Below are 23990 nucleotides of genomic sequence, written 5' to 3'. Positions count from 1 at the left end.
TGCTATCTACCGTTACATTATATTACGGAGTCCTTAGGATTTCTTTCGGGTTAAAGATTGAAAACAAAGGTTATCTACTTTTTTAAACAGTCTTAACCATCCATTCCCACCAAAACTGGCCTTTTTGACCCACTGTTTAAAAAATGGCATATAAACGGTTAAAATTTCCACTAAAATATTAAGCACCAATTTTTTCTAAGGATAACCGAATATAATGAAAAATAATACTAATTTTTACCAAAAAGGGGGAACTTTAACCCTGTGTAGAACACGTTGCGATGCGATGGAGCAAAACCTTGCTGGGGTTTGAGCACCACTTAGGGCCGTTTGCACCATGTCTAGTTAATTCTAACTCCCAGTCAAACATCTTTATCGACACCCATCATATAACATGTGATCGATAAAGCAGTTAACGTGCTTAACTGAAGGATGTACCTCCAGTTAGCGTTAACTAGACATGGTGCAAACGGCCCTAAGGGCCGGTTGTTCAATGTCTGGTTATCACTACTTGCCGGTTAAACATCATTATCGACGATTTCGACATCATATAACATGTGATCGATAAAGCAGTTGTTGTATTTAACCGGAGCTTCCACCTCCGATTTGTGCTTATCAGAGATTGAACAACCGGCCATTAGATAAGAATGCTAACGTAATTTTCACACTGCCACCTGGTACTTGTATGCGTCTGTGGGACTCCAGAATAAAATAACTTACGAATGTAAAAATTGGCAAAAGAAGGTTTTGCTTTTTATTAAAAGTCTGTTTAAAAAATATTCAACTTTTTACTAAAGAAAAAACTACACAGAAAAATCAACTTTTTTTTGCTTTATCACTAATAATTGGGGAGTTAGATGCGAAAGGAAGCTTCTGTTAAAATTGCTTTCTGAGATATTAGCGTTAACATTTTTAATGTGTGATAACGTTCGTGTTGTTGCAGTATATAAAAAAAGTAGTATTGTTGCAGTACTGAAAACAATTTACTGAAGGAGACCATATTCTTATTCAGTGGGCCAAATTAGGTAAGAAAAACTCCTTTAAGAATGTAATTTTCATTTCGTGAAATAGCGTTATTTATACAAGTTGTAGTTCCTTCGAACGATGTATTTCAAGGTGCATACGTCATGAAAATTTTGTACAAAATTCCTAAGGCGCCGAGCGCCACCGCCGCCGAAGCGCCGATATTTTCGTAACTCGGCGACGGCGCGTGAGGAATGAGAAAAAACGGCGGTACCAAAAGTATCTTCGGTCAGACTGGCTCGCGCTTTCGTCTCCAGTTCGGACTTGTCAGCATTTGCCACCCCCTTAGTAATTGTTAGACCTCTCCTGCCTCCAACGTGTTGGTGTTGTTATCACTAGGGCTTCTTATCTTTATGGGTAGGTACTTGCTACCCAACCCCACGACCTTTTTCCGAGCCTGGGATACAACCAATTAATTTGTAGGATGAAGTCTTGTCCCTCATAAGTCGGTCTTCATTCGTTGGTTTGCTCGAATTTTGACGATAGAGTAATTCTAGTGCATTTCCAAACTTCACCTTGCAGGGTAACTAAATCTTGGCCTTCCGAATAGAGGGAAGCAGCACTCCATCCACCACTTTAAACCTGGCGTTGTCCTATAGGTTCTGGAGCTTGTGGACCGCCCCCTTTACCCACAGTGAGGTGTTGTTTCGCCATTTCACTGGCCATCGCTTCTTTCGGCCTGCAGGGTTTTTCATGCATACTGCTTTGATGATGCGCTGGTGTCGCTGCCTTTTTCAGTTTAACCGCTCTAGCAGTCGATGAGCCTCTATTAGACTTCTTGGCCACCCTCTGCGGACCTCTTGAGCTCATTTCTGCCGTGCTGTTCCTCGATTGAATCAACAAACTTCTTGTCTTGGTCGAGAATTTACTGGTATCGGAGTCTTCACGGTGCTTGTGTACCGTATCTCCAGCCCAGGCAAGTCGCTCTCTTTCATTCTTCGTCAGATCGACCACCGCGGTGGAGTGCAATAACGCCCGCGGAAATAACGCCCATGGGCTCTATTTCCTAAAAAGGGCACAAAGCCCTTGGACGTTATTGCTTTTTCGAAAAAGAAATTAAGGCCGCGGGCTTTATTGCCTTTTGCCGGTGGCGATTATTTCCCTTTCGATATGGCAATAACTCCCGCGGGCTTCATTTCCTAAAAAATGCAATAAAGCCCGCGGGCGTTATTTCATCTTTATTGTGGCTCTTGTCTCCATTTTAGAATAAATCCAAAACCCCCTCCTAAACAAAAACTAATATAATAACATTGAACTAAATTTTTGTTTTCCTTTATTATAAGAAGAATTTGTAATTAACAAATTTCAATGCATATATTTAATACATATGTATCTATGTATGTACATGTGTATAAAAATTTAATAATTCAAAGTTTTAACAAAAAAAAGGAATATGAAAAAGTAAAAAGGTAAACAAATACTTTCGTCGATTATCGGCTATTTGGAAGCAATTTGAAGGCAAATTGGACACAAAATGCTTGTATTACCATTTAGGTTAGTACGTACTGTGCTCTGCAAAGCATTCTGTGCAAAGTTTAAGTTGATTGGCCGAGCTTTCCCTACAATTGGCGGTGTATGCCTTGATGTCCACTCGACCACGCCTGATTTATGTTATTCTGCCCTTTACTAATTTTTGTTGATTGTGAAATTTTCAGGCACCTTCTCAGTTAAAGCAGCCCGTGCGTCATCCACATCACCAAAGTATTCCTGCGGTGTGGGTACACAAATAGCCAACTCCTCATCGTACATTCATAAAGAGCATTTAAATTAAGTAAGTGTAAGCTAGCCTGTTGGGGATCAACCGCGGCGGTCCGCGTTGGCGCCATCGCGAACATACCAAAAGTAAAAACACTAGGGTGATCCAAAAGCGCACGAGAAAAAGTAAAGTCGGAATTTTTATGCTCTCACCCCATAGGATTGTTCTATACCGAAAAAAATATACCTTTATTTTTTTAATTTTGAAATCAAAAAATATTTACAGGCCGCTCAAAGCACCCAAAGTTTTCCATGTATTTTATATGGGGAAAAAGCAACTTTTCGTAGAAATGGTATAGAATAGTTAAAAATCAATATTTTTCTAACAGAAAACTCTGTTTATCAGCAGGAGATTCCTAATAATAATACCCAATTGTTTATCTAACCATTTTTTCATTGCAACTATAATTTTTAGGTCTGCCAAAAACCCACAAGAACCCCGAAAAATGCAATGGGGCGACCAATAAAAACCCGTTAGTATTAAGAAATGGTTAAAAAAATAATTGGGTATTATTATTGAAAGTCTCCTGAAGAGAACCATAGCTTTCCGATCGAAGAATATTGACTTTTAAGAATTCTATACCATTTCTACGAAAAAATTTATTCTTCCCATATCAAAATACATGTAAAACTTTGATCGCTTTGAGCGACCTCTAAATATTTTTTGATTTCAAAATAAAAAAATAGGGGTATACTTCTTCGATATAGAATAGTTCTGGGGGGTGAGAGCATTACAATTCAGACTTTACTGTTTTTGGACCACCCTAATCTAAACCCTGTGTACTAAAAGGGCTTGGTAAAGAATTTTACCGCCTAACGGTCTGCCACAATAAATTGATTCCTCTCCTTCCGATGATATCAAGCATTTTTTCACTTATGCTTCTAATCTGAGTTAATCCATCACAGGTTTTGCTGGGAGTTAAATATCATTAGATTATAGTGAAAATATGCTAAGTTCACTTTTTCTAAAAACACATTGTAATGCAAGAAGCAAGAAAGGTGAAAAATGTATCGTTTCCAAAAATATCAAACCACCTCTTTTATTTCTAACCGTTACTATTCAGTGATAAGCAAATCTGCTAAGCCCAAAATACTTGCGATATATGCTATGATTTGTGAGCATTTCTAGCACATAATAGGTTTGTTCGCGTACTATCAGATTTTCCTATTCGTGTACACAAAAATTAAGTAAAGTAAGGGAAATTGAGAGACCAAATTAACATTTCATTCTTATGAAAAGCTGCTAGTTTCTACTGGAAAAATTTGTGCCAGCAGCCATTTGCCAGCAAGAAGATGATCAAAGTCATCTGTTTTCAATTTATAAAAATATGGAAATTCATTTTAGATATAGATGTAGATTAATTATTATGATTTTTAGGTTTGAAATAACTTATTAGGACTGCAAATGTAAACACAAATACTCATTTACGCATATTTGATTAGCAAATTGCTTTAGGAAAACTTTTAATTTATATTTTTTTCATGTTTCCGGTTTTATGCTTTTGCATGTAAACAAAATTTCAATCAGCTGTACTAAAAACTTGCAAGTTTTTGCTGGTTATGCGTTCGCGTACTTTTGCTAAAATTTCTCTCTTTGAGAGAGAACTGAAAAAAATTCAATAGAATTTTGCTGCTGACAGTTTTCTGACGGAAAAATACGCGAATACACCTAATATCAAAAATTTAATATTTCAAAATTCAAAATTAAAAATAATGTTTACGATGTGTTCCCTCTGGCCTACCAAAAACTGAACGAAAAGGGGTCAAAAGTTGTGGTTCTGATGGAAATCACGAATCACCGAAATATTTTAGAATTAAATCAGAATACTTTGAAGTATGAACGAAATATTACCTAGAAGCCATGTATTTGGGCCAAAACCCTCCAAAACCATTTGTTCTAGATAAAAGCATCATGAGTAGATCCTGGATACCTGGCATCAACATTCCGTATTGGCATGTGGTAATCACACATCCATAAAAAGAAAAAACAAGTAAGAAAGTCTAAGTTCGGGCGGAGCCGAACATTAAATACCCGGCGCAAGTATTAAATATATGTTTTTCACCTTTACGAAGGCTACCGCTACATGGTAACCTGGGGTGTATCAATTTTGAGTAAATTAGCGTCCTTAAATTTCGAAACATCGCAGTTTCAAGCATTTCTGAAATTTACCGTTATATGAAAAGCGGCCGTAATTTTAGTCCGATTTCAATAATTTTCAACGTTTTGCTTTTATGTGGCAAGCACAATAAAAATACCGAGTTTGGTACAAATTGGTAGAACTGTTACCGATATACATATGTGTGATTATAAGTGGGCGGTGCCACGCCCATTTTCCAAAATTTTACAATAAACGTATTTCTTGGTAAAGAATTGTTGCAAGCATCAATTTTGAATAAATTAGCTTTAATATTTACTGATTTATCGAAGATTTTGTATTTATCTAAATTACCGTTACATGGGATGTGGGCGTGGTTATTGTCCGATTTTTCAAATTTTCGTCTATTTAGTATACTGTACCAAGGCCAACAACTGTGCCAAGTTTGGAAGAAATTGGTGCAGCGGTTACCAAGATACACACATGTAACCATAAGTGGGCGTGGCTACGCCCATTTTCCAAAAATTTATAGTATTCTTATTTTTTGTATAAAAATTGTCGTAAATATCAATTTTGAGTGAATAATCTTCAGTAATTACTAAAATATCGCAGTTTTCGTATTCCCGAAAATTACCGTTATATGGGATGTGGGCGTGGTTATTGTCCGATTTCTTAAATTTTCGGCCATTTAGTATGCTGTATCAAGGCCAACAACTTTGCCAAGTTGGGAAGAAATTGGTGCAGCGGTTACCAAGATATACACATGTAACCATAAGTGGGCGTGGCTATGCCCATTTTCCAAAAATTTATAATATTCTTATTTTTCGTCTAAAAATTATTGTAAATATCAATTTTGAGTGAATTATCTTCAGTAGTTCCTAAAATATCGCAGTTTTCGTATATCTGGAAATTACCGTTATATGGGAAGTGGGCGTGGTTACAGTCCGATTTCGCCCATTTTCAATACCAGCCTACCTTGGATTAACGGAAACCTACATACCAAATTTCGTTGAGATATCTAAATTTTTGCTCGAGTTATCGTTTACACGGACGGACGGACAGACGGACAGACAGACAGACATGGCTTAATCGATTTCTCTTTTCATTCTGATCATTTATGTATACATTTGTCTATATCTATCTCGATTCGTTTTGGCTGTTACAAGCAACCGTTATGTGAACAAAACTAATATACCCTTGTGCACAAGTGCGCTCGGGTATAACAAACCATGTAATAACAATAATGCAATATAACATACATACGTACATATAACTTACCAGTAAAAGATTCAAATTAAAATATCATTTTCTGTATACATATATGTATATAAGTGGCATGATGTGCACATGTGTCCCATCTATACATCCAATACTAGGAAACTTTCACCCCTATTGCGTGTGTCGACTGGCAGTAGAATAGAAATTTGTTGATTGAGTCGATCATCTTTTATTTTGCTATTGTGTAACTTGATCGATAAAAATTTGTACTATTGTGAATGGTTGACCAAATTGTAAACAGCTGTTTGTTTGTTTACATTTGTTTCTTTAGTGTTTCATTTATATCATTTTTAAAACAATTGCTTTATTATAAAATTAAAAAAATGGATAGTTGAAATATGGTTTAGTGATGAGGAAGATGATGTGGAAGGCAATAGATTAGTAGAGTTGGCTAAAGCAAGAAGGAAATTGCGAGATTCGTCGAATCCCTTGGAGTTGGAAGATGAAGTGTATGTACATACATATGTGAATTTTATGAATAGCAGTTGCGTTCCAGATGCTTCACGATTTGCAGGAAAAGCTGTTTTCGCCATTAATAAACCTTATGGAAGCTGGCCCCGTGGAACAACTTCCTGTAAAAACTCGCAAATCGTGAAGCATCTGGAACGCAACTAGTTTAAGCAATTCGGTACAGTTAAGTTATTTGTACAATGATTTTGGGTATTTGTGTCCAAACGCGTGACCCGATTTAAAAACTTTAACATGCGCGTGTAGTGAAAGAATTAAACTTTAATTTAAAATAAAAATTTCAAATTTCCGAGTACTAGTATATTAATAAATTATGCAGTTTTTCGTAAATTTTGATGTTAGTTCTGCGCGAAAACACTGTGGATGGCGCATCCGGAGTTATATGCACAAGATATGTTGAATATCTTTCACAATAGAAGCGGAGCTTCCGCCCCTCTTCTCTGGGAAGACAGAAAGGAGAATTCTACTTATTAAAGGTTATAATCCGTAAACGCCTAAGCAGAAAGAAGTTGTGCCCAAAAATACTGTGGTCAGTGAGTTCACATTTTCTATGTCGAAGTGCTAATTTTACCCCATTTTGAAATGGGCCCGGGGTCTGTAGAAGGGTCAGAGAGGGGAAGAATGACTTGTCTTATAGTTTGGATTGTGCTCTTTCTAATGGATGGGGTTTTAGGTGCCACACCCCTTCACCTTCGCTGCACGCCACAAAATCATAGTACAAATAACTAAACATTTCCCAAGAAATTTACTAAACAAACAACTTTACAGGTTTTTGAAAAGTTATCGTTTGCCGAAAGCTGCATTTAGATATTTGCTTGCAACATTGGAAAGCAAGCTACAAGCTGGTGTAAGAAAAACCTCGATACCCCTAATTTTAAAACTAGCAGCGACTTTAAGATTCTGTGCTCAGGGATCCTACCAACTGAGTGTAGGAAACGATAGTAATATTGGACTTGTTTCATGCTTTGGAAGAGCACGTGTGTAAAAATTGGATAAAAATGAATTACACTGATGAAGAGAAACGAAAGGCGAAAATGTATATTTTTGAGAAAAGTGGAATTCCAGGCGTAATAGGTTGCATTGATGGGACACATATTAAAATCGTTGCCCCAAAAAAGGATCCTCAACACCTTTACTATAACCGAAAAGGGTACTTTAGCTTAAACGCGATTATAGTAAGTATTTAGGTAAAATATTAAATGAAAGTATTATTTAAATATGTTCATTTACAGGTCTGTGATAACGCTCTGAGGATTCGTTACATCAATGCAAGATATCCTGGGGCAACACACGATGCTACGGTTTTCAATATGTCTTCTTTAAAACCCCAATTAGAAGATGACTACCGCAGGGGTGAAAGGAATTTATTATTAGGTTTGTTATTATCAAATTTATTGGACATTTCGATGGCTTTTACACAAATTTGTATATAATTTACAGGTGACGCAGGATATGCTTTACAGCCGTATATGCTTACCCCATTCCGGAACCCCGATGACGGATCAGTGCAGGGTATATTTAACAAAAGGCATGCAAAAGCTAGGAATATTGTGGAACGCACGATTGGGGTGTTGAAAAATCGGTTTAGGTGTTTGTTAGGTGCTCGTGCGCTGCACTATGAGCCAAAGAAATCCACCCAAATAATAAACGTTTGCGTAGCACTGCACAATATATGCATTTTTTACAATGTTGAGTCTTCGAATGAAGAAATTTAATAGCCAAGACCCAGAAAACTATGAAGATCAAGGTGACATCAATGTTCAAGCTGGCCATATAAATCAAGAAGCCGTAGAAATAAGAAATAACATTTTACATTATATGCGACTTCAGTCTTAAATCTTTTTTTTATTGTTTGTACGTATTCATTGAAGCTCAGTTTTTTTAAGTTTTATTAATTTGTTATAATTCAGGTAATTCAAGTTTAAATTAAAATTAATGTAACATAAAATGTGAAAAATTGAATATTAATAAATACCTACTACTTAAAGAATAATCGTAAGCATAAACAAAAATTCTTCATTTTCAACTAAATTTGGCCATTGTTAAAAATATAGCCTCATGTGTACAAATTAATAGGGTCGAGACATTTTGACAAGTTTTGACTATTTCTTTTGTTTGTTTAATATTAATTAACTTTTTATAAAAGTATAGTATATATGTTTCACCGAAATTTCAAACTTTATCAGAAATAAAAATAGTATTTAAATTATTTTTTGTAGCCCATTAAATTTTAATACAATAACGTTCAAGTTAAAACTTAAAAATTGCCGTTTATTATACTAAGATTTAATGGGCTACAAAAATTAGTTCAAATACTTTTTTTATTTCTGATAAAGTTTGAAATTTCGATGTAACTGCAGTTTTTATAATTTTTGCACAAAGTCTGAAATTAGGATTTATATAGTTTTTGTTACATATATACTATAATTTTATAAAAAGTTAATAAACATTAAACAAACAAAAGAAATAGTCAAAACTTGTCATAACGTCGCGACCCTATTAATTCGTCCGACACCATACATATACATATATCCGTCCTGTATTATATATATATTATATATAACATATATTTTTGACCCCTGATATGCTCACATATTAGTATAAGTCCAACACATAAATACATTCATATACATTCATACATATGTATTTTCATTTTGAAGGTAAAAGCTAAGTACTCTTAAGTACATATATATTTAAAGTAAATAATAAATAATATTTCACATTATAAAAAATAAAATAGGAATTTCTCAGCTCATTTCATTTTCAATTAAATTCAGTCATTGCAAAATACTTTTTAAAAACTATAGTAAGTATTACTTAAAAATTGAACCCAAACGTGGTATTTTTTTTAAATTTAGTTGAAATAACATACCTTGTGGTGCAAAAGTAAGCAACGAAATTGTACTTAATTTATTTTGTCATCTACTTTTACTGATTTATTTTTAATTATTTTTTATAAAACTAAAGTTCATTTTATATCAGGCTGATCTATATGATAAACTATACAAATCAAAGTTTGCAACTTTGTACAAAACTAATAACATTTAACAAATTTAAAAAAAAGTTCATCAAAATTTCAAACCTTTTATCAGGCTTTTTAAAAACTATTTAGGTATTCAGTTTTGTAGCATATTTAATTTTATAATAATAAAGTGCAAGTTTGAAGTGTCTGAAATTTACCAACTCTAATTTACAGTCACTTCAAAATTGCACTTTAATTATACTAAAGATTAAAATGCTTCAAAACTGAATATCCAAAACGTTGTTAAAAATTCTGGTAAAAATTTGGGAATTTTAATATTTTTTTATATCAAATGTTGTGAGGTTTGTACAAAGTTAGAAACTTTGATTTGTATAGTTTATGATATGCAAAAACCTGATATAAAAAGAAATTTAGTTTTATAAAAAAATAATTAAAAATAAGTTAGTAAAATTAGATGACAAAATAAATTAAGTAGAATTTTGTTGCATACTTTTGCAAAAGACTGTATATTACCGTTTCAGTTAAATTTAAAATCACAAAGTTTGCCTTTAAGTCTTAAATGTATACTTACAAAATTAACGAGGAAACGTTTTCTTTTTGCAGCTGCAATAGTTGAACTTTTAGTTTGAGTTTCTCAGTTCTATGTCTGTTTTTATTTGCAACCTCTTCTTTAAGAAGCATTAGTTTTTGTGTTTTTTAATTCTAGTTTCTCTTTCTCTATAGCCAGATTTTCTTTTTGAAGGTTGTATGACTTCCTTACAGAACTTTCTGTGTACTTCAGGCTCTTTATTATATTATGCTTGAACTCACATTCGTTGTCTTTTGGGGTCAGGATGACCCCAATGAAACGCAGGTACAAAATATAAGAAAGGAATATAAATTGTGGCCGTTTAAAATACAAAATAAAAAGGGAAACCCCCCAATTTTGTTTTACCGTTTGTCTGTCCCATGCTTGAACTCACATTCGTTGTCTTTTGGGGTCAGGATGACCCCAATGAAACGCAGGTACAATATATAAGAAAGGAATATAAATTGTGACCGTTTAAAATACAAAATAAAAAGGGAAACCGCCAAATTGTGTTTTATTACGCTGTGTGAGTGTCATTTCAGTGTTTCTTTTCGTAGTGAAAGCATATCGGTCAGTAAATTGTACGTTGTACAAAGTAAAAGATGGAAGTTTTCGTTGAAGATATACCTCAAGGTATTGAAGAAGAGTTTTCTAACTGTGATGATTTCGATTATATCGAAATGATAAATTTCACAGATGAAGAGGAGGATGAAAACTACGAAGAAGATAATATAATACCTCTAAACGTGTCCCAACCTGAGCGCCTCTATGGTAAAAATGGACTTGTATGGAATACGAGCTCAAATCCAGTAACCCAACCACGAGTAGCAGAAATCGTTCGCGTAAAGCAAGGAATACCTAGCCGTTTCGCTCAAGATATTTTAAATCCTATAGACGTTTTTCAGCAGTTATTCACTTCCGATATAATGGACATTATCGTACGCTCTACAAATCGTAAAGAGGCTGATTTTTTCGAAAAAAAATCCGGTTTCTGGCTGCCGCCAGAAAATTCAAAAGAGTTGTACGCATTTTTTGGTTTACTAAGTCATGGGACGAGGAGCTCGTCGATTTGTGTTTCGAATAAAATAAACACCACTATTGCGAATGTCGACTGGCAGTAGATAAACGACTATTAAGCGATTGTCGATTATCAATGCTATTGTGAGTGTCGCTTAGTCGCTCAATTAGCGACTGTGAATACTTTTTAATCGCTCATCCTTCTATTGCTGTTTTTTAGTCGTTGGAGTTAGCGTTTATAAAATTTACATAAGAAAGTGTTACCTCAGATATACTGAGATGTTACTATAATGGATAAAAAGTAAGTCAACTAAACTGGAACTTGTAAAAAATTATGAATTATACATATGTATGTATGTGTCTGAATTACAGATCAAAAATTGTAAGCAACAAAAGGCAACTTGCGCGGTTGGTCGAGCTGACGCAAGAGTATGAGGACATAGGCAAGGAATTTTCGGAAAGAGTTGGGGCGGTAGCTCCGCTTCTATTGTGAAAGATAGGCAATATATCTTGTGCATATAACTCCGGCTACGTCATCCACAGTATTTTTGCGCAGAACCAACATCAAAGTTTCCAAAAAATTGCATAAATTATTAATCAACTAGTGCTCGGAAATTTCAAATCCTTATTTTAAATTAAAGTTTAATTCTTTCACTACACTTGTATGTTAAAGTTTTTAAACTCGGGTCACGCGTTTGGACACAAATACCCAAAATCATTGTACAATTAGCTAAACCGTACCGTATTTCTTAAACTTCCATAAAGTTTATTAAAGAGGAAAATAGCGTTTCCGGGTGGGGTTTAGTAGCGCTCACAACTATTTCGGGCTATTCCGTCCAAAGGGGTGGCCCGATCCAAAAAAAAATCCACACACTTGTAGTCAAGGATCTACGCATTATTTTAACACTCACTTTTGTAAATTTTGGTCACTAATTTATTTAAAAATTGGGTTTGAAATATCACATTTATCACTCCTATTCTCCTTAAAGCAGCCACTTCACCAATACATTTTTGTATTCCCCTTCACTTTACACTTTACTCGATTAGTTATAACTTGCTTTACGACTTTAATATTAACCAATTAATCACAATTCATTAAATAAAAACACCTTCAAAATCACGCGTCTGAATTTGGTTGTATATGCAAATTAAATAGCGGAGTTCAGCTGTCAAACTCCAAAATATGCAAAAGAATGAGAGACAAAAGAAGATAGGATATAACCCAGTAAGCATTAAAAATATACAAAGGTGTTCTCTGCAAAAGGTGTTCAAAAGCAATTATTAAAAAATTATGTAAATGAAACACTAAAGAAACAAGTGTAAACAAACAAACAGCTGTTTACAATTCAGTCAACCATTCACAATAGTACAAGTTTTAATCGATCAAGTTACACAATAGCAAAATAAAAGATGATCGACTCGATCGAGAAATTTCTATTCTACTGCCAGTCGACACTCGCAATAGGGGCCAAATTGTTATTTTTAGACTTTTCTTCCCCTGCCATTACTGCACAAATGATTGCAGATCTGTTCCTTATTTAACTGAATCAATTCTTTTAAAACTACCTTCATCGCTGGTTGCGCCATTCCCAAATTGACTTAAAAAAACTTGCTTCTGCGAATAATCGAAGAGCTGCGCAAACTTATGAGAGCGGAGGTATTGCAGTTGGACGATGACTCTATCTTGTCTGAAGTCGTTCCTCAATGTATTCACCAAAAACACTACAGAGTCTTATGGAAGTCGCTTTGAATCTGAAAACAAAAAGATAATAAAAAACCAAAGCGTTAACTTTTACTTACAGTTCAGGCGATAGCTCTAGGGTATTGGAATTATCCCTTAAATGCCTGATTGAGGCCGCGTTCGTGCACTCCTCTCCCTCTTCAAAAAGTAGTCCTACCGAACTTAGCATTATTACAGACTTTTATTTAAAGCTATTTACATTAATTATTGTATTTTACTACACAGCTTGTTTACAATCACTTGCTCTTTGCCGAACTGTGAATAACTTTACAGGAACTGGAGATAGTAGCCATTGGTAATACACTTCTTATTTTCAGTTGCGTGGCCAGCTAGCAATCGAACTGTGGAACATAGGAGTACTTGTGTAATAAAACTGGTCAAAAGTCAGATTTATTAACTTTGTTAAAAATGTCTTTAAACATATTGACCCGTAGTTATAGTCAAAATAAAGTCGACTTTAAAGTTAAAAGCAGCCTTTTGACATAATTTTCAAAGGGATATGTGCCAAAAAAAACTGCTTTTAACTTTAGAGTACACTTTATTATTACAACGCTTTTATCAACTCGCAATGTTGTATGTCCAGACCAGGGTTGTTGCGAATATTCGCATTCGCATTCGCAACCGCGGAGCTTCCGCATTAATTTTAACATTCGCATTCGCTTTCGCATTCGCAATAATCAATGCGGAGCTTTTGCGAATGCGAATATTGTGCAAGTGCACTGATGAAACGTATATCTGGCAAACAAAATAAAAATTTTAGCTAATATCTTTGGCCTTTGGATATGGTACGTAAAACTGTCCCCCTAAATCCCCCTCTTTTGTAATTTAAAGTCAAAGAGTAAGATCCTTAAATAGGTATTTCCAGCGGAAATGTTCAACGTCTAGCTATAACGAGAATCGACAATTTGCGCGGTAAAAGATAACCTTTCATTAGGTAAGAATTATGTAACTATCGAACGTTAAAAAACTGGATATATCGCTAGTTTTTTTCTACATAAGTGTAATCATATTTTTTTTCATAAAACAACTTATTATGATTAAGTTATTTTATTACTTAGCAGAGAAACACTGTTTTTACTACGCAAATATTCCTGTGTGTGCTCGAAAACAACATTTATTTTAATTTTGTGATAATTGTCAAAATTTGCACGTAGCGAAATAAAAGTAAAATGGAATGTGAAAAAGTTGACAGCCAAGTTCACAAATCAAATAAGAATCATTTCAAGGCGAAGTTAATATCTATTGAGGAGTGGGACATGGAACGCAATATATCGTTAGTATAGTATGAAAAGGGAGTAACTCACCTCGTCGCTGAAATACAAAAAGCCGTAGCTAACTAAAAGTCCAAAATTCACTTTTTGATTGATTATGATGTATTTCATCGAATCATAAGTCCCCACATCGTTTTATAACAAGATTTTAGTTAGTTGTGGATTTTTTGCATTTCAGCCACAATGTGAAATGCGCCCTATCCATACTATATTAACGATATGTTGAAAATTTGCGTCCATTTGCCTCAAAATATCAAAGCACATTGAGCACATGGAATGAAAAAAAACAAAATTGATTTGATATGGTAATGACAGCGGTAAGTAATTGTGACTGCCTGCAACTAGGAAAGGCCGAGCTCAGCTAAGTTATAAAAAAACTAATTACAAGCTATTCATTACCGGTGAGACCTTTATCGTCCGTGATTCCAATAGTTTAAATTATTATAAAAAAACGGGGTACCTTTTGAACAAAATAACAAGATTTTAATTCGGCTGGCAGCCACGACTTTCAAACAGAATTTTCTTCGAAATTAACATTCCCAGAAAATCACATTTTATTTGCCATATCCACCTATTTACAACCTCGCTATAAGCACACGTTTTTCAAACCAGTCACAGAAGAAAGGACTAAAAATTAATTACAAAAACTAAAATCGAAAATCGCTGATGACGTTACAGGTTCTCCAAATTCTAAAACAACCAAAAGAGTGAGAATGAAGAATTCTATGGAAAATAACGGTATTTAAACAACGATCTTTTCATGATGCTAGATTGTGCCGATGCAATTCTCAGAAAAGAGTTATTGGAGAGAATTTACAATTCTGTCAAGTTTCAAGTTTTTCAAGTTATTCGCCTTGGGCGAGTGGTTATTTCGTGGCGCAGGTTTGATTTACGACACTTTAAGAAACAGGCTTTAGCCCAATTCCAATTTTAGAATTCAAGTACTGAGTTAAAAAAAAATAAAAATTATTTAAAATTACTGCCTTTTCCATTTTTTATTTACCTAAATCAAAAAACTTGACATCTGCATTCGCATTCGCATCCGCGGATGTTAGCTTTTAAACATCCGCATCCGCATTCGCATCCGCGGATGTCTAAAATTCCATATTCGAAACATCCCTAGTCCAGACCACCATTTTATACTATAAATATAGCAAAGGTATTTATGGCAAACCTAGTCTAGATATCAACCTCGTCGTAGGTATCATATCAAAGACATACAATTAGAAAAACTCTAGAGATAGATGTCGCCTCGCCAGAAGAAGTTAAAAATATGCACATACGCTACAGCGGAAATGGACGACACGCCATTTCTTTAAATGAAATTAATTGCTGCTATATGTATGCATGTACATATGTAGGCATATACTAAATGTGAGCAAACAACATTTTGCTTGCATAGTTTTCTGTTCTCTTTTCACTGCAAGTTGAATTATTTTAGTATCTATTGCAAAATTTTATACAGACAAGACTAAAAAGTATAAAATAAATTAAAAAAAAAAAACGTTTTAATGTACCACGCCTTTATAAATGGACTAAAATTAGAAAATAATATTTCTCAGTCCCATAGAACTTGTTTTGATAACTTTTGATTTTGAAATTTTAGCAAAAGTCATTATAAACAATTTATGAGATTGAAAATGAAAAGCGTGGGGCGCATGTAATATGCCTGATTTGAAATTGAAGAGTAATATATGTATGTATGTGGGTATATTAATAACGACCGCTTAAAATCGATCTCAAATTTGTACTTTTGCTGTAGAAATTTTAGGTCTATGTTATGTATGTAGTTTGAATGTTGTCAATTAAATCGAATGCTTGGTATTGCATGCGCTCCACGTTTTTCGTTTTCAATCTCATAAATTGTTTATAATGACTTTTGCTAAAATTTCAAAATCAAAAGTTATCAAAACAAATTCTATGGAACTGAGATATTTATTTATTTATTTATTTATTTATTTAAAATTTTTGTACAACTAAGACAATTCAGTCTTTTATATGTACATCAACAAAGAATTATAATCTATACTAACATAATTTATTATATTATTTTACATTACAACGCTTTTATCAACTTGCAATGTTGTATGTCCAAACCGCTTTGAATGTTGTATGTCCAGACCACCATTTATACTAGCTGCATTTTTTTGTAAGCGAGCGACAAAAGAACGCTCAACTCGGGTAAAATTTCCTTTCAGCTACTTAAGCAACCCTGTTGCTAGCTGGCAAGAAAATGTGATTAGTTTAACGGGATTTAGATACAAAAACCAATTTAAATGAGTAATTATGCGAGGTATTTGCGTAATATATATACTCTTTTAAAATATAAGTCACGTATAAAAGGAAGCAAAAAATTCCCTCTCCACTTTCCTATTAACAATTCACAATAGAGCAGTTTTTTCACTTACCAACACTAGCCTTCAGGTTGCGTATTTTTTAACCGACCTGGCTGAGCTCGGATAAATAGCCGAGTTTGTGTTGTTGCTTTGCGTGTATTTCGTCATTTAAGCGAGTGTTCTTTCGTAGCTCGGTTGCAAAAGAATGCACCTACTATTAATGTAGCAAACTTACTTATGGCAAATTCTAGACATCAACCTAGTCTAGATATCAACCTCGTTGTAGGCATCATATCAAGGAGATACAATTAGAAGACTCTATATGTCGCCCCGCCAGAAGAATTTAAATATTGCGCCTAAATATATGCACTATTTATATACGTAAGTGTATATATATAAACTGCTGCTATATGTATGTATGTACATATGTATGTTTATGCTAAATGTGAGCAAACAACATTTTGCTTGCACAGTCTTCTGTTCTCTTTCACTGCAAGTTGAATTATTTTAATATCTATTGCAAAATTTTGTACAGACAAGACTAAAAAGTAGAAAATAAATAAAATAAAAAAAACTTTTTAATATACAACGCTTTTATAAATGGACTAAAAAGTAGAAAATAATATTTCTTAGTCCCACAGAATTTGTTTTGATAACTTTTGATTTTGAAATTTTAGCAAAAGTCATTATAAACAATTAATGACATTGAAAATGAAAAGCGCGGGGCGCATGTAATACACTTGAATTGATATGAAAAGTAACATATGGGTGTTTCCATGAAAATGTCAACCAGGACTGAAAAAATAAAAACAACTGAAAAGGGTTTTTAAGACGAATTAATAAGAGTAAAATATTCGAATTTTTATATTTAAAGCTCGGAACACTTTGACGACAGCAAGCGACAAGCAGCATCTGTCAAATTTTAAATACACACGTTCTTACGGACACAATTATTTTGGCGACAGCACGACATCTTGGCTGCAGGACTGCAATTGTCGACGTCGCCAAATTAAATCTATTTCTAATTTTGCCGACGACAATGAGTAGATGTAGTGCTGCAAAATTAAATTGTCGCAAAATTAATCACATATTCTTGATTGTTCATGTTTTTCTTATTTATTTAAATAAAAATACACAATTTGTGAAATAAATATACCAAAATTTCAAACTTTAAAATCAGCGGTTTGCTATGTCGCTGAGGTCTTCAAAATGTTTAAGAAGCTAGCTTCAAGGCGACATTTGTCGACAAAATGATGTCGCTGTCGTTACTTCGTGAAGTTGCAGTCGTCAAAGTGTTCCGAGCTATAGAAGTATTTCAGCTTACTGGAATTTTAAAACTCAAAAATGGAAGAGTAAAACTGAATGTCTCTTCGACTCAGTTTTCTCTAATGAAATGAACTATTTTCTCTTTTCTATTAACTAAATTAAGAGATTTGAAACATTACAATTATATCTTAAAATGAAATTTGCAATAACAACTTACTATAAAAATTAGAAAAAGGAGAAGTTAGAGCTCGAATAACGGTAATTTTTTGATTTGCTTCTGATAGTATTCTAATGTCGCGTAAGTTATGCAAAAACATTCTATGTGTATGTCAATTTTATATTGGCAGTCGCAGGTAATGCAGATTACAATTCTTAAGCGAGAATTCTTCCAGCTAAAGATATACAGTAAAATTTTCTTTCCAACCGAAGTAAAAAAAAAATTGATTACCCTTTAAAGTTTGTCGCATACGTTATTGTAGGTACGAAAAATTCAATCAAATACATCAAAACCAATGTTAATTGCAAATTTTCCATTTAAATTATTTAGAATAGTTGTAAAATAATCAAACGGTGGCGAGAAGAGTTCTCAATAAATACATTTTATTACTTACGAGAAAAATTGTCGCGTACCCTATGTCGCGTACGTTATTGTTTTTTGAAATATAAAACTAGCCGAGATAATTTCTCTTAAAATATGAAAGGATTGTAAAGGTACATTATTTAGCTTAGTTTAGGAATTTTTAAAGAAAAGAAAAACTCCCATGATTCGCAGACTTTCGTATATATACGTGTTTCCATGAAAATGTAAACCGAAAATGCAAGCAAATGAATTCAAACGGCTTTATAAGAGTTCTCAATAAATACATTTTATTACTTACGAGAAAAATTGTCCGTACGTTATGTCGCGTACGTTATTGTTTTTTTAAATATAAAACTAGCCAGAGATAATTTCTCTTAAAATATGAAAGGAGTGTAAAGGTACAATATTTAGCTTAGTGTAGGAATTTTTAAAGAACAGAAAAACTCTCATGATTCGCAGACTTTCGCATATATGTATATGTGCCTTAAAACCACTTCTTTTTTTGTCGCGTACGTTATCACCTGGTTTTGAACGGATATTTTCCACACCAAAGTTTCGAGGCTGCTTATTTTTTTCTCAAACATAGTACCCTTTGGTTGCAACATAACCGTAATCTTTTTTTTTTCAGTAACTTCTATTTTTGATGTCGGATCATTATCAAAACAAATTCTGTGGGACTGAGAAATATTATTTTCTACTTTTTAGTCCATTTATAAAAGCGTTGTATATTAAAAAGTTTTTTTTTTTAATTTTATTTATTTTGCTATAACTACGGGCCATATGTCTCAAGCTTTATAACCGAGCTATCAATGGGAGTCATACAAGTTCCCACTTCTACTTGATCTTTGAAGTACGTCAAAGAGAACATGTCGCACACACAGATCTAAAGTGCGATCAACCCAAAAAATATTTTGGGCGATTTTTTTGCATAAATTAATTCATAGTTCTTGCATCCAATTAATGGAGATATGTTTTCCTTCCTGATTATATACATTACCTAAAAAACTACTGTTATACCTTTTTTTGTATTAATTGCGTGGAAACTGTAGGATGCACAAGTAATTAGATTCCCCTCTCTGAATTTTGAGTTAGCTCACTTTAGATCAGGGTTGCGTGGTTTTGATTTAGTCAAATCACAAATCCATAAATACAATTTATTTCTGAATTGAAAGTTGCATCAAATCCTAAAAAATTTTATTTGTGATTTGCTTGGTCATTCAACTAAAAGATAAGTTTTATTTGTGATTTGATTCGACAACCAAACAAAAATAAGTTTTATTTGTGATTTGAATCGTCGTCCAAATAAGAAATCAAATTGATTTGTTATTTGAATCGCCCTCCAAATCAGAAATCAAATTTGTTTGTGATTTGATTTGTAGAGCGAATCATTTTATTTGTGATCTTTCTGCTAAATAATACTCTTTTAGGCAACGCAACTACTTCGAAATTTTTATGACTAATTCGGAATTTTTGGAACTATTTCGATATTTTCGGGGTCCTCGGGAATATATCGGGATTTTTGGGACCATTTTGAAATTTTCGAGACTTCTTCGGGATTTTTAGCATTTTGGGAATAATACCGCATTGTTGGGACTATTTCGGGTGTTGCGAGACTTCCTCGAGATTTCTTCTCGGGGGTTCTTAGGGATTTTCTGGAGTGTCTCGGGTTTTTCGAGACAACTTCGGTATTCTCGTGGTTATCGGGCCCATATCGGGATCTACGGGACTACTTCGGAATTTTTGGGACAAATTCGGATTTTTTGGTACTATTTCGGGCTTTTCGAGTCTACTTCGAGATTTTCGAGGTTCTTGGGGCTGTTTCAGGATCTTCAGGATTTTTGGGACCAATTCGGAATTTTGGGGACTATTTCGGGTTTTTTGAAACTACTTCGAGATTTTCGGGGTTCTCAAGAATATATCGGGAGTTTTGGTGCAACCTTGGTATTTTTGAACTATTTCGTGATTTTCTGGACTATTGTGAGTTTTTCGAGACTACTTCGGGGTCCTCGGGATTTATATATATCTTCGGGACTACCTCGGCATTTTTGGGCTATTCCGGAATTTTTGGGACTATATCGGGAGTTTTGGGACTATTTTGGTATTTTGGGACAACTTCGAGATTTTAGGAGATTCTCGCGAATGTATCGGGATCTTTGGTACTACTTCGGGATTTTTGGAACTAATTCGGAGATTTTGGAACTCCTTCAGGTTTTTCGATACTCCTTTGGGATTTTCCAGATTTTGGAACTAATTCGGGAATTTTTGGTCTATTTCGGGATCTTGGAGGTTTGCTGACGATTCTCGAGCCTATTCCGAGGTTTTCAAGACTACTTCGAGATTTTCGGGGTTCACGGTACTACATCAGGATCTTCGGTACTACTTTGGGATTTTTGGGACTATTTCGGGTTTTTCGACACTAATTCGAGATTTTCTGGATTTTTGGGACTATTTCGGAATTTTTGGAACAACTTCGTGATTTTCGGGGTTCTCGGGAATATATCGGGATTTTTGGGACTATTTCGCGATTGCTGGACTATTTCGAGGTTTTCCGAACTATTCCGGGTTTTTCGAGAGTGCTTGGAGATTTTCTGGGTTCTCGAGACTATATCGGGATCTTCGGGACCACTTCGGTATTTTTGGGACTATTATGGGTTTTTCGAGACTACTTCCGAGAGTCTAATTCGAGATTTTCAGGATTTTTATGACTATTTCGGAATTCTTGGGACAACTTTGATATTTTCGGGGTTCTCGAGAATATATTGGGATTTTTGGGACTATTTCGGGATTGTTGGACTATTTCGAGATTTCTTCAGGATTTTTAGGACTATTCTGGGTTTTTCGAGACTACTTGGAGATATTCGCGATTCTCGGCTCTAAATCGTGATCTGCGGGACTACTTCAGTATTTTTGGGACTTCTTAGGAGATTTTAGGGGTTCTCGAGAATATATCGGGAGTTTTGGGACTATTTCGGATTTTTCGAGATTACGTCGAGATTTTTGGGGTTCTCGTGAATATATCGGGATTTTCAGGACTACTTCGGAATTTTTGGGTTATTTTGGGAATTTTCGGCACTGGTTTCCCAGGATTGGTCCTGTTTTCAGACAAGTTTTTTCGAAAAACCCGAAACAGTTCCAAAACCACCGCATTAGTCCCGCAAATACCGAAGAAGTCACGAAAATCTGGAAATAGTCGAAAAATTCCGAAGTGGTCCGGAAGAGCCTGATTTAGAGTCGAGAACTCCGAAAATCTCTAAGTAGTCTCGAAAAACCCGAAATAGTCCTAAAAATTCTGAAATTCCCGAAGAAGTTTCGAAAACCGCCAGGTAGACTCGAGAACCTCGAAATTGTCCAGAAATCCTGATACAATCCCGAGAACACCGAAAATTCCGAAGTAGTCTCGAAAAACAGAAATTGTTCCAAAAATTCCGAGTTGGTCCCAAAAATCCCAAAGTAGTGTCGTAGCTGCCGATATGGTCCCAAAAATCCCTATGTGGTCCCGAGAACCTCGAAAATCTCTAAAAACCCGAAATTGTTTCAAAAATTACGAATTAGTTCCGAAAATAGTCCCAAAAATCATATAAATATCGAAGTAGTATCTAAAAACCCGAAATAGTCCCACAAATGCCGAAGTAGTCCAGAAGATCCCGATATATTCACGAGAACTCCGCAAAATCTCGAAGTAACCTCGAAAAACCCAAAATAGTCCCAAAAATTCCCAATTGTTCCCAAAAATACCGAAGTAGTCCCGAAGATCCCGATATAGTCCGGAGAACCCTGAAAATCTCCAATTAGTCTCGAAAACCCGGAATAGTCCTGAAAATCCCGAAGAAATCTCGAAATAGAATAATAGAAAATCCCGATATATTCCCGAGAACCCCGAAAATTACGAAGTTGTCCCAAACATTCCGAACCCCGAAACCCCGAAACTCTCGAAATAGCTTCGAAAAACCCGGAATAGTCTCGAGAATTCCAAGTAAATCTTCAAGATCCCGGATTAGTCCCAAAACCCTGAACATCCCGAAGGAGTCTCGACAAACCTGAAAGAGTTCCAAAAGTTGCGCATTTGTCCCAAAAATTCCGAAGTAGTCCCGAAGATACCGATAACCCGCAAATCTCGAAATAGTGTCGAAAAACCCGGAATAGTCCCGAAAATCCCGAAATAGTTCCTAAATAGTCCCAAAAATCCCGACATATTCCCGAGAACCTGTAAAATCTAGAAGTTATCTCGAAAAACCCGAAATAGTCCTGAATGTCCCGAAGAAAACCCGAAAATTCCGAAATCGTCCAAAAATTCCCGATATATTCCCGAGAACCCCGCAAATCTCGAAGTACTAGAAAAATTCCGAATTGGTCGAAAAACCCAAATATTCCCACAAAAATCCCGAAGATTCTGAAATAGCCACGAGAACCCCGAAACCCTCGATGTAATCTCGAAAATCCCGAAATAGTCCCAAAAATTCCGTCTTAACCCAAAAATCCCGAAAAAGTTGCGTTGCATAAAAGAGTATTATTTAGTTGAAAAATCACAAATCCAATGATTCGCTCTACAAATCAAATCGCAAATAAATTGGTTTCTGATTTGGAGGACGATTCAAATCACAAATCAGTTTGATTTCTGATTTGGAGGGCGATTCAAATCACATATCAATTTGATTTCTGATTTGGTTGACGAATCAAATCACAAATAAAACTTATCTTATATTTCGTTGACCAAACAAATCAAAAATAAAATTTATCTTTTATTTGGTCAACAAAACAAATCACAAATCAAATATATTCGTTAATTAAAGGCGGATTTTAAATCAAAAAGGATTTGAAATCACACAACCCTGAAATGGTCTGAAATTATTGAAAATCAACATTTTGTGATCGGCAGTGTTGCCACTTTGTGAGTAATTCCTCAAAACGTGAGGAATTTCGGGTGCGCTTGAGTATTTTTTGAGGATTTTTATTTTGAGGAATTTTCTCTCGATATATTTGCAGATAACAAATGCAGCCATATTTGACACAAGAGTGTTGTTAAATCGCTCTGCAAACAAAAGGCTTTCCGAAGTTTTATAAAGAGCGAAATACACCACACAAGTGGCTTGTCAAACATTCTTCAAACCTACTTTTCCCATTTTGCCGTACACCATGCAAACATGAGTCGTTCAAGCAAAGAATTTTTTTTTTCTTCCGGTTCACAATGTAAAAGGGTATGGTTTTCTTAGATTTTTCTCTCTCGCGTCCTCATTCCATTGCAAATGAGGCGATTTTATAATACACAACGTAAGCGGTTTGATCAAACGTCAACATGGCGGCCAGAAAATCAAAAAATTTTGATTTTTGTTCACATTTTCCTCAAACGGCTTGTCAAACCTTCAAACACCCCTATTCACAATAATAATAGCTTTAAGGAAAAGGAAATATTGCGCTTGGTTTGTCAAGCCGCTTGTGTGGTGTTTTTCGCTCTTAAGCACATCTGCATTTGTTGCTAAATATTCAAAATGTTATCGATACTTTTGTTCATTCCATCGTTATATTTTCCACTTATTTTAAAATTGCAAAATCTCGGTAACGAATGGAGAGAACACGCATTGTTCGATCATAAGGATATTCATATTGATTCCTC

The 23990-nt window shown here is 34.6% G+C and overlaps 2 protein-coding genes across 2 annotated transcripts in view; one reads left to right on the top strand and one right to left on the bottom strand.

Moving 5' to 3' along the window:
* Nucleotides 1-23990, bottom strand: part of LOC118745747 (GATA zinc finger domain-containing protein 10-like) — a gene marked incomplete at its 3' end in the record, with an annotated part of 95777 nt that overhangs the window by 12233 nt on the left and 59554 nt on the right.
* On the top strand, nt 7809-8399 carry LOC118745749 (putative nuclease HARBI1). The gene is made up of 2 exons (XM_036479389.1): nt 7809-7991; nt 8058-8399. The coding sequence occupies exons 1-2, from the start codon at nt 7817-7819 to the stop codon at nt 8330-8332; spliced, it is 450 nt and encodes a 149-aa protein (XP_036335282.1). The 5' UTR covers nt 7809-7816; the 3' UTR covers nt 8333-8399.

The sequence above is a fragment of the Rhagoletis pomonella genome, unplaced genomic scaffold (assembly GCF_013731165.1).
Source record: "Rhagoletis pomonella isolate Grant_MI unplaced genomic scaffold, Rhpom_1.0 Rhpom_scaffold_00009, whole genome shotgun sequence".
NCBI classification, from domain to species: domain Eukaryota; kingdom Metazoa; phylum Arthropoda; class Insecta; order Diptera; family Tephritidae; genus Rhagoletis; species Rhagoletis pomonella.
The sequence above is the reverse complement of the archived record's forward strand: the minus strand, read 5'-3'. Positions and strand labels throughout refer to the sequence as shown.